Source organism: Syzygium oleosum, unplaced genomic scaffold, assembly GCF_021117445.2.
Source record: "Syzygium oleosum isolate NSW1041296 unplaced genomic scaffold, Sole_v2.1 Sole_v2.28, whole genome shotgun sequence".
In the NCBI taxonomy this organism is placed as follows: domain Eukaryota; kingdom Viridiplantae; phylum Streptophyta; class Magnoliopsida; order Myrtales; family Myrtaceae; genus Syzygium; species Syzygium oleosum.
The window spans coordinates 1,255,879-1,272,063 of NW_026607512.1; the positions used below are offsets into that span (position 1 = coordinate 1,255,879).

General features: G+C 42.5%; 1 protein-coding gene across 1 annotated transcript; it reads right to left on the minus strand.

Moving 5' to 3' along the window:
• Positions 1-7,192: 7,192 nt before the first annotated feature.
• LOC130135162 (rust resistance kinase Lr10-like) lies at positions 7,193-9,975 on the minus strand. The gene is made up of 2 exons (XM_056303669.1): positions 9,048-9,975; positions 7,193-8,636 (listed from the first exon to the last, which is right to left on the minus strand). The coding sequence occupies exons 1-2, from the start codon at positions 9,757-9,759 to the stop codon at positions 7,507-7,509; spliced, it is 1,842 nt and encodes a 613-aa protein (XP_056159644.1). The 5' UTR covers positions 9,760-9,975; the 3' UTR covers positions 7,193-7,506.
• Between the last annotated feature and the right edge of the window lie 6,210 nt (positions 9,976-16,185).

Genomic DNA, 16,185 nt, shown 5'->3' on the forward strand with positions numbered 1-16,185 from the left:
GGAAAGACAGGAAAGGGAAAAAAAGGAAATGGATTTTTGCACATACACGCCAAGAACACATCACCGAGCTGGAAATGGTTACCAAGAAAGCGATGCAAGCAACTGTAATGAACGAAGAAGCAGTGACCTGTTAGGAAAGTTTATAAATCAAATTACTTTGGGATCTTGTACTACTTGTAGGAGACATCTTGGCAGCCCTTGTTACCGCAAGACGAGCATGCTTCCTTTGTGGCAAAATGGGACATATTGCACCTGATTGTCCTATGCAGAGGGATGTGCCTATGGATAGTAGAGTATGTTTTGTGTGTGGACAACCGGGACACTTAACACGCAATTGCTCCATGTGGAATAATGCTCTTGCAGTTGGTAGGCCTCAAGAAAATTTTCAAGGGCCATTGGAAAAGTTTTTGCGATAATGCGGGACAAGGAGGTAAGACGCAAATTCCCTCACTCGTTTACCAAATAATGTTTGGTGATTGAGGTATATTTAAATTTCGTAAAATATGGGTTTGAAAAGTCAAAAAAGGGGGAAAGAAAAAAAAAATTAACGTTGAACAGTCAACAAAAAGAGGAAAGAAGGCACAATATAAGGCCGAGACGCACGCGAGAAAGGGGAAAAGAAAGAGAAAAGAAGAAAAAAGAAAGGGAAAGAGAGGAACGGAAAGAAAGGAAAGGGGTTTTATGTGTACATGGCACAGACACATCGCCTAGCTGGATTATTACGTATCGCAAAGACCAGTAAGTCTTTGCGTCTTCTATTCATCCAATGGATGAAGTTTTCGAAATTAGGACTCAAACTCGAGCCTCGAAATTTAATTTTTGAGTTATTGAATTATGAGATTTCATGGAAATGGTGGAATATGGCATTATAGAGCTGTGGGTTTTAACGGGAGTCAATTTGGAGCAATGGATTCGTCGGAGCGAAATTTTTGGGTTTCGCATGTGAGTTTCGCGTTGCATTTAGGTTTGAGTAATCGTTTTGAGTTAGCGATTTGTTGTCGCGTAGAAGTCGTTTTGTTAGTGTTTAAGCCTAATTTAGCCGTTTCATAGATGTCGTAGTGTTTTACTTGGTTTTAACGTTGATTCTCGTTTAATTATTAGGATTACAAGATCGTCAGCTCATACAACTGCGCGCTGTTTGGTCTTTGGGCCTTCCCGAGTGAGTAGTACTTCTTTTCTTTGGTTTTATAAAACTCATATCTTGAAATGATAGAAATATACATATAATGAGTTAAAGAGGCATTACATGTTTGATATTATTTTGAAAAGGAAAAGTGATGTTTAAAGCATTAATGTTGCATAACTTCGAATCGAGCATTTACTATTCTAATTGTTATCTGAAATGGTTTAAGAAGTGTTTATTAAATGAGTTGCAAAAAGAATTTTGATGGATGAGTTCAGATGGGTTGTGGAAGGATTATGTGTTTTTGTTTGCGAAACCGATTTATAATATACATTTTTGGTTTGGCTTTGTGAATTGTGGATGATGCTGTTGTGAGTTTATGTTGGTGCTCAATATCGCCGCAAGCCTAATAAGGCGTTTGTGGGTATGCATACTAGTTTTGGATATCCTTATGAGCCAGCCACCGATAATATAGGTGGAGACCTTGCCAATGGAGAGCCTGGTCACCTTGTGTCAGTGCATTATGCATGATCATGGTTGATATTTGAGCTCGAGATTGGTCATTAGAATAGATCATTGACATATGTTTTGAGATTGATTAGTGGATTGGACCATTGATATTTGTTTCGATATTATTGATTTAAATGAGCAATTCTACTATGAATATGTTATGTTGAAGTAATACATACATATATATATATATATCTAATTTTGATATTGAAGTTTGTTGTATTTTGGATTCGGGCTAAATTAGTTAAGGTTTGGTTTTATAAATGTGGGCCTAATTCCTTAAAAAATCCTAAACTTTAGGTTTAGTCTCAATTTTACCCTAAACTTTTTTTCGTCTAAAAAAAACCCCAAACTCTCGCTTTAGTTCCAAATCTACCCTCGTTAATCTTCCATCCAAAATATCCGTGACTCGTCCAACGTGGCATTTCCACGTCAGCTGTAAATCCACACCATTTGCTTACGTGGGTTTTCTTCACTGTTCATCATCCTCATTTACTTCTTCTTCTTCTTTATTACCTCCATTAACGGAGGTGCTCAAGCACGGAGGCCAAATGCGGGTCGGCGATTTTATCGAAGCTTCCTCGCAATCTACCACGCAGCTTCCTCCTGCCTTACCGGAGCTGAAACTTGTTAGTTTCAACTCAGCAGTTTCTTGGTCAATCATTTCCAACTTAAAACCTGTTAAAGCTACGAATTTCTCAATCTCAGCTTCAAGAACTTGAATACAGTGGACTCGAACAACTGAAACTGAGAGCATTGATACTGACTAAAAGAGAACTCCTTGAGAGGTTAATCATCCCAGGAAGCTCAAAAAAGCTTAATGAATTGTGGGAATTGGAATGTCCAAAGTTAGTTGAGATTAAAGCCTCGTCACTGTTCATCGTCCTCTTCGCACGGATGCACTCGGCCACAGCTTCCCGGCGCTCATCCATCGTCACCCAGACCTCCGACGCCTTGCCACGACCTTTGACAACCCCTCCGTGACGGCTGGCAGTCGTCGGAATCATCTTCGGCCATTTCGACTAAGACCCTGTTTTCGATTCCTTCTATTTAAGCTTCAAGAAGCCATTTTTATAGGCCACCACCTCGCTCAGCCATCCCCGAAGCTTTGTAGACCCATTCCGTGCCCAGACAACAGCAAAACAACCCCAAGCTTTCCCTACAGCCACCGTCGCTGCGAAGGCACAAATAGTTTCCCCCACTATGTGCCCTTTGGTCGAACTCCATTAATGGAGGTTGACACCCGCGATTGATGCGTACGACCTCACATTCGAGGTCATGCGAACTTAGATCTAAGGTCGCACGACTCAAATCGGAGGTCGTGTAACCCAGAAGTGAGCTCCATGCCCGACCTCCATTAATGGAGGATGCAAGGAGCCAAGAAGAAGGAAAAGAACATAACGATGATGAACAGTGAAGAAAAATACACGAAAGCAAATGGTGTGGATTTACAGCTGACGTGGAAATACCACATTGGATGAGTAGCGGAGATCTTGGACGGAAAATTAAGGGGGGTAGATTTGGGACTAAAGTGAAAGTTTGGCGTCATTTTTTAGATAAAAAAAGTTCAGGTTAAAATTGGGACTAAATATAAAGTTTAGAGTTTTTTAGGGAATTAGGCCTATAAATGTGTATAGTGGTTGCTCGATCTATTTATAATAAATGTATTATTCGCTGAGCTGTGGTTGTTGCTCCATTCATCTTTCATGTTTTTCAGGTTCCTTAGCTAGCAGCCGATAATACAACAGCACTATCACGAGGACTTTTGGAAGTTGGATTTCGGGATGGCTTAAGGGAGTCGTAGAAATGGTTGTTGATAATTTGTTGGGCGCGCTGGGTTCTAAGTTGTACATAATCTTTTTGGTGGATTATAGAAACTTAGGGTGTGTTTGTTTCCCAGAAAACTTAATGATAAAGGAAAATATTTTTCGAAAAATCATTTTCCAGGAAAACGCTTCGTTTTCCTTTGTTTGGTGATACAAGATGGAAATCGTTTTCTAATGTTTGGATATCATTGGAAAATGATTTTAATCTCATGACTTTATTTCAGGCAAAAAAAAATCGAACTTTTTAATATTTCTTTTATTTTTAAAAAAATTGATATTTTTATTTTTATTTCTCATTTTTATTTTTTCTTTTCTTTTTTCAAAATATTGAAATTTTTTATTATTTTTAAATTTTCTTTTTTCTTTTCTTTCCTTTTCTTTTTCCTCTGCCAGGACCGGCCGGCGATGGCCACCGACGAGCTCGAGGCTTGCCCGGCGATGGCCACAAGCGAGCTTGAGCTTGCCGGCCTTGCCTGGATCTGGCGAGCCGCAAGCTCTCCGGCCTCGGCCAAGCCCAGGCTCGCCTGGATTTGGCATGTCACGAGCTCGCCAGCCTCGGCTGAAATCAATCGGCGGAGCTTGGGCTCGCCAGGATTCGTCGAGCCGTGAGCTCACCAACCTCGGCGAAGCTTGGGCTCGCTTGGATCGGCCGAGCCTCGAGCTTGCCGCTAGAGGCCGCCGCGGGCTCGCCGGCCATTGCTGTGGCCGGCAACCGGCTTGAGGTAGAAGAAAAAGGATGAAAAGAAAAGGAAAGAAAAAAAAAAAAAATAATTCGATTTTTTTTAAATAATAAAAAAATGTTTTTTAAAAAAAATGTGAAAAAAATAAAAAATCAATTTTTTAATTAAATATTTTTATAAGAACAAACGTTTCATTATTTATGGACCGAGCCGGAACACCAAGGACATGCGCACGACCTTTGTGGGATTGGGGTCAAAGGGTGGGTCGGGACTAAAGCTCGAGCATCGAGGACCTAAGCACTGCCTTTATGGACTCGAGTTTGGGTGCCGGAGCATCGGGTACGGGCACCAGGGGTTCGGGCTTAGCCTGGCATGAGCGCTGGGGGTGTAGGCCCTGGACACTGAGGTCTTGAGCTCGGCCGCTGAGACCTGGTCCAGAATGTCGGCACCTGAGAACTAACGTTGGAGTTTTTGTGTTCAAACGTAGATAGAAGTCATACTTCTGAAAAGGTTTTCCGGTTCTTTCAAAGGGGAAATTATGATCCAAAAAAAAAAGGGAAATCATTTTTCTGAATTTAAGCTTTAGGCTCTATTCGTTTCGCGGAAAATGTGACGATTCTGGAAAATATTTCCAAAGAAGCCATTTTCCAAGAAAATGACAATAATTTCCGCTATTCGGTTGAAACTTGAAAATGAACTGGAAAATATTTTCAATCGTTTGGTATGGACAAAATATTTTCTTCCTTGCACTCCTTTTAATAAAATTTTTAAAAAATTCGAATTTTTAATTTTTTAAATAATTTTTCATATTTCTTTTCTTTTCTATTCTTTTTCTCTTTATTTTTTTTCTCTTCTTCCTTCCTTTGCTGACCACGGCGACCGACCACAGGCCAGCCTTACCGGCCTTGAGCCAGGTCGAGCCAGATCCGGCGAGGCGAGGCTACTTTGGACCTTGCCTGAGGCCGGCGAGGCGAGGCTCGAGCTCGACCTCGCCTCGCCTCGCCAAATCTGGCTAGGCGAGGCTACTCTTGGCCTCGCCCAAGGCCGGCGAGTTGAGGCTCGAGCTCGTCGGCCTCACCTAAAGTCAGCGAGTGAGGTTGAGCCTCGCTTGCGACTGGTCGCCAGCCACAACCACTAGAGGAAGGAAGAAGAGGAAAAAAAAAAAAAGAAGAAGAGAAAGAAGAAGAAAAGAAGAAAAGAAATAGAAAAATATTAAAAATAATTAAAAATTAGATTTTTTAAAAAAAAAAGAAAAGAAAAGAAAAAATAAAAATAAAAATAAAAATAAATGTGTTTTGTGAAAGGAAGTGAGGTGAAATAAGATATGGAAACAAAGCCAAAAACATTTTCCTCACTATGGAAGGTGCTTTCTCTCTTGAGGGAAAATGTTTTCAATGACTAATTTATTTTCCGTGAAACGAACGTCGGAAAATCCGGAAAACGATTTATTGAAAGTTGTTTTCCGTGAAACGAACGGTGCCTTAGTAGGAAAACATTTTTCATTGACTCAATTTTTTAACAAAACCAAACGCTGGAAAATGAGGAAAGTGTTTTCTCGGAAAATGCTTTCCGCGAAACAAACGGACACTTTGTTTCTAGCATCGTTTCTCCAAAGTGCAACGTCAGAGTACGGCCTGAACCCAATTGCCTGTCTCAGCGGCTCCAACTCCACGGTCTTCGCAACCTCCTCAACCTGGTGTCCTGAGCAGCCTCTCCTCCTCTTGCGCGCTCACGAAGACCGTCCCCGTCACGGTCGAATGGCCGTTCTACGAGCAGGTCATCTTGTCGGACCTCAGTGACGATCTCCGGTGCTGGCGGGGGTTGCTGCGGTGCGGGCTCAAGGGATTGCTCAGTTCCTAAACATCTCTGTCAGCAGTGGATAAAGTACTCCTATATTAGGTTAAATCTCGTTCTTTTACACTATTAACAGTAGATTGTTTCAGGTCTTGGAGAAAAAAACAGAGGTCCGACTCATTGGAGAGGGTTGTGGGACAGTGTACATTTGAAGTATACGCAAAGCGTGACGTTTTGGGAGTTATGAAACGTCGAAGCAGATGACGGGTACATCTTGTCATTTACTTGATAATCCTGCAATTTTACATTTCGAGGACTCGAATTGATCGCCGCAGTATAAGACTCGTGATGGATAAACTCGAGACTTTAAGCTCTTTGTCCAGGTCGGAGGAGAGTAAATGATCTTGTATACTAGTGCAAAAGATTGTTCAACAGTCTGCCAAGTGGCCAATTATGCAGTGTATACGTCCAAATCAGACAGCCACCAACTGAAATTGGTCAAACAGGTTGAAGAAGTCTTCTCAAGAATTACTTTAGAATAAAATGCTCAGAAGCGTCAAAAGGTGCATTTTCCATCTATGTGAGTTGGCTTTGAAGCCATTTTTTGGGTGGTGCTTTTCCTGTTTCTGTGGTGCTTGAACTTTTGTGCATAGCGACTTGACAGTCAAAAAGTCTCCTTTTGTTGTATTTTTTAGCTGAAAGAGCTCAAGAGTTGTAGAAAAACCAGACGATTAGTTTTGCTTGGCTTGAATTGGAAGGCAATGATGGAGAGTTCAATCAAATGTACATGGATGAGATGAACGTCTTATTGTGTTCACTCAAAAGGACACGCAACTAGATATTCGAAAGGATTGAAACGATAACGTTGTCCAGTTACGGCGCATATCAGTAACCAAATTCGTCAGCCGAGTCGCCATTCATTGGTAAGAACTCCCTCTGTCAATGAAGCCCTCATGCTAGCCTTATTCACTGACGCAATCTCTTTCAAGCAGCTTCAAACCGATGTCATTTCAAATCTTGATTGAATCGACCTCGAAAACATATTTCTTTTAGTGCTTCTGCAAATTCGTCGTCTGCGACTTGTCATATTTTAAAATTTGTCATCCTCATGAGAAGGGTCAATTTTTCTTGCAGTAGTACTTTCGTTCCTTCTTAAATTTGCTGAAGCTAGATATTTTCAACTCCTCAAGCAGACCAAAGGCACAATTCTTGTCCCAAAAACCAACTGCTGCTGTATACCCCGGAGCACACAGGATGAGCTGCATTTGCGATGGGTGATTAAATCCAGAATACTTAATATATTACAAACTTCCAATAAGTAGATAGATTCTAGTATTACATAATAACTAACCTAGTTCGAAATATAAGAGGAAAGGAATTCCTCTATACATATTGCATCTGATACGAAAGGTAAGTAGTAGGTGCGCATCAAATGCTGACAGACTATTTCGCGGTAGAGAGAGTTCCTAAATTTAGCTGATGGCTTCTCGATCACAGATCTACTTACTTTTCTCACTTTTTGACATCCATTTCAGTCAAAGGGAGATGACATACTGCGAAAGAGCACTCAAACTTATTCTGCGATAACTTCTAGATCCGTGTTCCATAGTCTTCCCTGCATGGTCGCAGCATCCCCTGAACCGGAGGAAACGAAAGGATTTTTCGGCATGACGGGGCACTCTTCTCCCTCCAGCATCTGAACCACCACTTTCATGGGAGGCCGATCGGCCGGGTACCAGTGAATGCACCAGAGCCCTACGATTGCCAGTTTCCTGGCAATCTTATGGTCACCGTCCTCTCGGATTCGTATTTCAAGCTCTTCACCCTTATTCAGATGGTTATAGACCCACTGCGGGAAGTACATCTGGCTCATGTTCTTCGCGTTCACATCGACGTTTTTCCTCCCCCCAACCATTTCGAGTAGCAGCATTCCGAAGCTGTACACGTCCGACTTAGAAGACACGCTTCCAAAGTTCCTGGAGAAGACTTCCGGGGCGATGTAGCCCATGGTACCTCTGGCCGCAGTCATGGACACCGCGCTTTTTTCCTTGGAACATAACTTTGCCAGACCGAAATCCGCAATCTTAGGATTGAAGTTGTCATCCAACAAGATGTTGTGCGGCTTGATGTCGAAATGGAGGATCCTATGATCGCACCCCTGGTGAAGATACTCTATGCCTTTGGCCACTCCGAGAGCGATGTCATGGAGCCTCTCCCAACTAAGGGAAGCGTCGAGAGCGTCTTCGCCTGGAAATATGAACTTCTCCAGAGACTCGTTCGGCAGGAACTCGTACACCAAGGCTCTTCGGAAACCGTCAGCACAGAAACCGACCATCCGAACCACGTTGACGTGGTGAATCCTTCCCATCGTGCCTACTTCGTTGATGAACTCCTCACCTTTTCCGAACGAATTGTCCAGCATCTTCACGGCGACGAAAATCTCGTTGGAAAGCTTTCCTTTGTAGACAGTTCCGTAAGCCCCCTGGCCAAGTTTCTCCTCGAAGTCATTGGTTATCCTCTTGATGTCGTTGTAGGAGTAACGGGTCGGCTTGAGGGCCTCATAGTCATGCAAGAAGCTCTCGATCTTGAGTTGGAATGCTTTATCTCTTCTTCTTTCGTTGAGGACATAGCCGACTCCAATCACAACAGCAAGAAGGAAAAACGAGCCCACGACTCCTCCGGTGATCTCTGCCCTTAATTTTTCTGCAGAATCAGAGAAGTCAGTACTTGAGCTTCTGCCTAAGTTCACGCGAATGATAAAATTACTAGAAGAAAAACCCTCAGAGCTAGTCATGTCAGCTTCACTTAACACCATGAGCGACCTTCATTACAGGACATCAGATCATTTATAGAGAGTAAGAGGCAATCAGGATTGAGGAACTCCTCCAAATTAAAGTACAAACGTATCGTGTGAAATAAAATAAACTTGTGGAAATGCATCCATCCAACGGAATTGCACATATAAAAGTATTCTTATATTCGCAGAAGCCCAAGCATCAATAATCACTTATACTAAGAAAGTGAAATAAGGCAAGAGTCGAGCAAAGTCTCACGAAACACAAAAAGTTTGGAACCGACAAAAGCACGCGCCTTCGACTAGGATTAAAGCAATACCGTAGTGTTTTCTAGGAGGCTCAGTGCATCTGATGTCGCTCCCGTTCGGTCGACACCACCAATTTACCTCCGTGCACTTCTGGCAGTCGGGCTTGTCCCAGGCCAAACGAACCTCGACCATCATGATCGCGATCGCTGTCGGAAGTGCGTCAATGCTCCCGCTCCTCTCGCAAGACACCAGCGGCGAGTCTCCGACGTAGGAGCTGGACCTGACGGCGTAGACTTCGTACGACCCGGGAATGCTCAGGCAAACCACCCGGGTCATGCTGGTCCTCTCGGGAGGCGGGCACTTGAACAGGGTATAGTTATTGTACCCGTATTGGTATCCATATGGGTCGTTGTTGTAAAGCCTTTGGTAGGAGAAGCGAGAGAGGTTGAGGTTCGCGAGCAGCAAGGGGAGGCACCCCTTGGGGTCCTGCACGAGGACGGACCGGTTGGCGTAGTCGATGGACTGGACGAAGAGCGGCTCTGGGGTGTTTGGGAGCCAGAGCTGAGTGTTTCCATGCTCGTCACAGGAAAGGTCGAACCCCGGATGAAAGCTGCAGTTGGCAGGTTGGAAGGGTGCGAGCCTGAACGGGAACTGAACCTGCGGCCCCCGGCCGGGGCAGCTTGTGGGGTCGCAAGGGTCCTGGGTCGGGGCGGCATGGTGGGCGGTGCCATCCGCGAAGCAGAGGAAGAAGAAGAAGAAGAGAGAGGGAATAGAAGAGAGCATGGCGGATGTCTTGGTGTTGATGAATACGAGGGGATATGCGTGACGTTTTGCGGTTTATGGGATGATGATGGATCAACTGCTTCCTCACACTCTCTTTCTCTAATTTATGCTCATTAGGATTGTCCGAGAGACGGAACCAGAACGGCAAATGTTCATCGACAAGCGATGTGAAGGCATGGATCTCCTTCCTCGGCTCGTCCAGATCAAGAGATGACTTTGACTTGGACTTTTAAGGGTCTTACTCTGTTGTCAGTCGCCTCTGCGGAACTAGTATTGGTGAAGGGAGTTGCATGGAACTCACGAAGCAAGTTCCCCCCCTTTTCCTCAGTTGACCCTTCGCAGGGAAAAAAATGGTTTCGTCGATTAGACAAACCGTGTTCGAATGAGAATTCTAAATCACCAAGGGTCGGGCATGGTGCGATGTAGAATTCAGTGATTAGTGATGTGATCGGGCTATTAACACAAGACTTGAAAAAAAAAAGGAAAAAGAAACTCCTTGTCGAGTCTCAAATAAACACGTGTGTTGAGATTAAATGCACGGTGTAGGTTCGATTTCTCACATCAACAAGTATACCGTGCTATATTTGCTCAACCACTGTATAGTATAGTGCAAGAGAAGCCTCTCAAGTCACATGTATGGGACTTGCACTTCTTCCTAGTTGTTTGGCCTACAGTAGGTATCTGATTCACTGCTTTCGATGTTCAAATCTAATCTATATGGAATTAGAAATCCCACGATTTAGCGCCATTTTAAGGTTTTCACTCTCGAGTAATCTATACTTGGTCTAACTTTGTTCAAAGTTTCATCAAATTGATTCATTCGACCAAATTTAAGGCATGGTTAAGCGGTTACCAATGGCTTATTTGCTTATGCTAAAAGTGTAAAATAGGAGTTTGAAAACTCAAAATGAGGGAAAGAAAAAAAAAACCGTTGAAAAGTCAATAAAAAGAGAAAAAAAGGCACATTCGGCAATATAAGGCTTAGACGCACGCGAGAAAGGGGGAAAAAAAGAGAAAAGAAGAAGGAGGAGGAAAGGGAAAAAAAGGAAATGGATTTTTGCACATACACGCCAAGAACACATCACCGAGCTGGAAATGGTTACCAAGAAAGCGATGCAAGCAACTGTAATGAACGAAGAAGCAGTGACCTGTTAGGAAAGTTTATAAATCAAATTACTTTGGGATCTTGTACTACTTGTAGGAGACATCTTGGCAGCCCTTGTTACCGCAAGACGAGCATGCTTCCTTTGTGGCAAAATGGGACATATTGCACCTGATTGTCCTATGCAGAGGGATGTGCCTATGGATAGTAGAGTATGTTTTGTGTGTGGACAACCGGGACACTTAACACGCAATTGCTCCATGTGGAATAATGCTCTTGCAGTTGGTAGGCCTCAAGAAAATTTTCAAGGGCCACCGGAAAAGTTTTTGCGATAATGCGGGACAAGGAGGTAAGACGCAAATTCCCTCACTTGTTTACCAAATAATGTTTGGTGATTGAGGTATATTTAAATTTCGTAAAATATGGGTTTGAAAAGTCAAAAAAGGGTGAAAGAAAAAAAAAATTAACGTTGAACAGTCAACAAAAAGAGGAAAGAAGGCACAATATAAGGCCGAGACGCACGCGAGAAAGGGGAAAAGAAAGAGAAAAGAAGAAAAAAGAAAGGGAAAGAGAGGAACGGAAAGAAAGGAAAGGGGTTTTATGTGTACATGGCACGGACACATCGCCTAGCTAGATTATTACGTACCGCAAAGACCAGTAAGTCTTTGCGTCTTCTATTCATCCAATGGATGAAGTTTTCGAAATTAGGACTCAAACTCGAGCCGTGAAATTTAATTTTTGAGTTATTGAGTTATGAGATTTCATGGAAATGGTGGAATATGGCATTATAGAGCTGTGGGTTTTAACGGGAGTCAATTTGGAGCAATGGATTCGTCGGAGCGAAATTTTTGGGTTTCGCATGTGAGTTTCGCGTTGCATTTAGGTTTGAATAATCGTTTTGAGTGAGCGATTAGTTGTCGCGTAGAAGTCGTTTTGTTAGTGTTTAAGCGTAATTTAGCCGTTTCATAGTTGTCGTAGTGTTTTACTTGGTTTTAACGTTGATTCTCGTTTAATTATTAGGATTACAAGATCGTCAGCTCATACAACTGCGCGCTGTTTGGTCTTTGGGCATTCCCGAGTGAGTAGTACTTATTTTCTTTGGTTTTATAAAACTCATATCTTGAAATGATAGAAATATACATATAATGAGTTAAAGAGGCGTTACACGTTTGATATTATTTTGAAAAGGGAAAGTGATGTTTAAAGCATTAATGTTGCAAAACTTCGAATCGAGCATTTACTACTCTAATTGTTATCTGAAATGGTTTAAGAAGTGTTTATTAAATGAGTTGCAAAAAGAATTTTGATGGATGAGTTGAGATGGGTTGTGGAAGGATTATGTGTTTTGGTTTGCGAAACCGATTTATAATATACATTTTTGGTTTGGCTTTGTGAATTGTGGATAATGCTGTTGTGAGTTTATGTTGGTGCTCAATATCACCGCAAGCCCAAAAAGGGGTTTGTGAGTATGCATACTAGTTTTGGATATCCTTATGAGCCAGCCACCGACAATATAAGTGGAAACCTTGCCGATAGAGAGCTTGGTCACCTTGTGTCGGTGCATTATGCATGATCATGGTTGATATCTGAGCTCGAGATTGGTCATTAGAATAGATCATTACATATGTTTTGAGATTGATTAGTGGATTGGACCATTGATATTTGTTTCGATATTATTGATTTAAATGAGCAATTCTACTATGAATATGTTATGTTGAAGTAATACATACATACATACATACATACATACATACATACATATATATATATATATATATCTAATTTTGATATTGAAGTTTGTTGTATTTTGGATTCGGGCTAAATTAGTTAAGGTTTGGTTTTATAAATGTGGGCCTAATTCCTTAAAAAACCCTAAACTTTAGGTTTAGTCTCAATTTTACCCTAAACTTTTTTTCGTCTAAAAAAAACCCCAAACTCTCACTTTAGTTTCAAATCTACTCTCGTTAATCTTCCATCCAAAATCTCCGTGACTCGTCCAACGTGGCATTTCCACGTCAGCTGTAAATCCGCACCATTTGCTTACGTGGGTTTTCTTCACTGTTCATCATCCTCATTTACTTCTTCTTCTTCTTTATTACCTCCATTAACGGAGGTGCTCAAGCACGGAGGCCAAATGCGGGTCGGCGATTTTATCGAAGCTTCCTCGCAATCTACCACGCAGCTTCCTCCTGCCTTACCGGAGCTGAAACTTGTTAGTTTCAACTCAGCAGTTTCTTGGTCAATCATTTCCAACTTAAAACCTGTTAAAGCTACGAATTTCTCAATCTCAGCTTCAAGAACTTGAATACAGTGGACTCGAACAACTGAAACTGAGAGCACTGATACTGACTAAAAGAGAACTCCTTGAGAGGTTAATCATCCCAGGAAGCTCAAAGAAGCTTAATGAATTGTGGGAATTGGAATGTCCAAAGTTAGTTGAGATTAAAGCCTCGTCACTGTTCATCGTCCTCTTCGCACGGATGCACTCGGCCACAGCTTCCCGGCGCTCATCCATCGTCACCCAGAACTCCGACGCCTTGCCACGACCTTTGACAACCCCTCCGTGACGGCTGGCAGTCGTCGGAATCATCTTCGGCCATTTCGACTAAGACCCTGTTTTCGATTCCTTCTATTTAAGCTTCAAGAAGCCATTTTTATAGGCCACCACCTCGCTCAGCCATCCCCGAAGCTTTGTAGACCCATTCCGTGCCCAGACAACAGCAAAACAACCCCAAGCTTTCCCTACAGCCACCGTCGCTGCGAAGGCACAAATAGTTTCCCCCACTATGTGCCCTATGGTCGAACTCCATTAATGGAGGTTGACACCCGCGATTGATGCGTACGACCTCACATTCGAGGTCATGCGAACTTAGATCTAAGGTCGCACGACTCAAATCGGAGGTCGTGTAACCCAGAAGTGAGCTCCATGCCCGACCTTCATTAATGGAGGATGCAAGGAGCCAAGAAGAAGGAAAAGAACATAACGATGATGAACAGTGAAGAAAAATACACGAAAGCAAATGGTGTGGATTTACAGCTGACGTGGAAATACCACATTGGATGAGTAACGGAGATCTTGGACGGAAAATTAAGGGGGTAGATTTGGGACTAAAGTGAAAGTTTGGCGTCTTTTTTTAGATAAAAAAAGTTCAGGTTAAAATTGGGACTAAATATAAAGTTTAGAGTTTTTTAGGGAATTAGGCCTATAAATGTGTATAGTGGTTGCTCGATCTATTTATAATAAATGTATTATTCGCTGAGCTGTGGTTGTTGCTCCATTCATCTTTCATGTTTTTCAGGTTCCTTAGCTAGCAGCCGATAATACAACAGCACTATCACGAGGACTTTTGGAAGTTGGATTTCGGGATGGCTTAAGGGAGTCGTAGAAATGGTTGTTGATAATTTGCTGGGCGTGCTGGGTTCTAAGTTGTACATAATCTTTTTGGTGGATTATAGAAACTTAGGGTGTGTTTGTTTCCCGGAAAACTTAATGATAAAGGAAAATATTTTTCGAAAAATCATTTTCCAGGAAAACGCTTCGTTTTCCTTTGTTTGGTGATACAAGATGGAAATCGTTTTCTAATGTTTGGATATCATTGGAAAATGATTTTAATCTCATGACTTTATTTCAGGCAAAAAAAAATCGAACTTTTTAATATTTCTTTTATTTTTAAAAAAATCGATATTTTTATTTTTATTTCTCATTTTTATTTTTTCTTTTCTTTTTTCAAAATATTGAAATTTTTTATTATTTTTAAATTTTCTTTTTTCTTTTCTTTCCTTTTCTTTTTCCTCTGCCAGGACCGGCCGGCGATGGCCACCGACGAGCTCGAGGCTTGCCCAGCGATGGCCACAGGCGAGCTTGAGCTTGCCGGCCTTGCCTGGATCTGGCGAGCCGCAAGCTCTCCGGCCTCGGCCAAGCCCAGGCTCGCCTGGATCTGGCATGTCACGAGCTCGCCAGCCTTGGCCGAACTCGATCGGCGGAGCTTGGGCTCGCCTGGATTCGGCGAGCCGTGAGCTCACCGACCTCGGCGAAGCTTGGGCTCGCTTGGATCGGCCGAGCCTCGAGCTTGCCGCTAGAGGCCGCCGCGAGCTCGCCGGCCATTGCTGTGGCCGGCAACCAGCTTGAGGTAGAAGAAAAAAGGAAGAAAAGAAAAAGAAAGAAAAAAAAAGAATAAATAATAAATAATTCGATTTTTTTTAAATAATAAAAAAATGTTTTTTTAAAAAAAATTTGAAAAAAATAAATTTTTTTTTTAATTAAATATTTTTATAAGAACAAACGTTTCATTATTTATGGACCGAGCCGGAGCACCAAGGACATGCGCACGACCTTTGTGGGATTGGGGTCAAAGGGTCGGGACTAAAGCTCGAGCATCGAGGACCTAAGCACTGCCTTTATGGACTCGAGTTTGGGTGCCGAAGCATCGGGTACGGGCACCAGGGGTTCGGGCTTAGCCTGACATGAGCGTTGGGGGCGTAGGCCCTGGACACTGAGGTCTTGAGCCCGGCCGCTGAGACCTGGTCCAGAATGTCGGCACCTGAGAACTAACGTTGGAGTTTTTGTGTTCAAACGTAGATAGAAGTCATACTTCTGAAAAGGTTTTCCGGTTATTTCAAAGGGGAAATTATGATCCAAAAAAAAAAAGGGAAATCATTTTTCTGAATCTAAGCTTTAGGCTCTATTCGTTTCGCGGAAAATGTGACGATTCTGGAAAATTTTTCCAAAGAAGCCATTTTCCAAGAAAATGACAATAATTTCCGCTATTCGGTTGAAATTTGAAAATGAACTGGAAAATATTTTCAATCGTTTGGTATGGACAAAATATTTTCTTCCTTGCACTCCTTTTAATAAAATTTTTAAAAAATTCGAATTTTTAATTTTTTAAATAATTTTTCATATTTCTTTTCTTTTCTATTCTTTTTCTCTTCTTTTTTTTTTTTCTCTTCTTCCTTCCTTTGCTGACCACGGCGATCGACCACAGGCCAGCCTTACCGGCCTTGAGCCAGGTCGAGCCAGATCTGGCGAGGCAAGGCTACTTTGGACCTTGCCTGAGGCCGGCGAGGTGAGGCTCGAGCTCGACCTCGCCTCGCCAAATCTGGCTAGACGAGGCTACTCTTGGCCTCGCCCAAGGCCGGCGAGTTGAGGCTCAAGCTCGTCGGCCTCGAACTCGGCCTCACCTAAGGTCAGCGAGTGAGGTTGAGCCTCTCTTGCGACTGGTCGCCAGCCACGACCACTAGAGGAAGGAAGAAGAGAAAAAAAAAAATGAGAGAAAAAAGAAGAAAAGAAGAAAAGAAATAGAAAAATATTAAAAATAATTAAA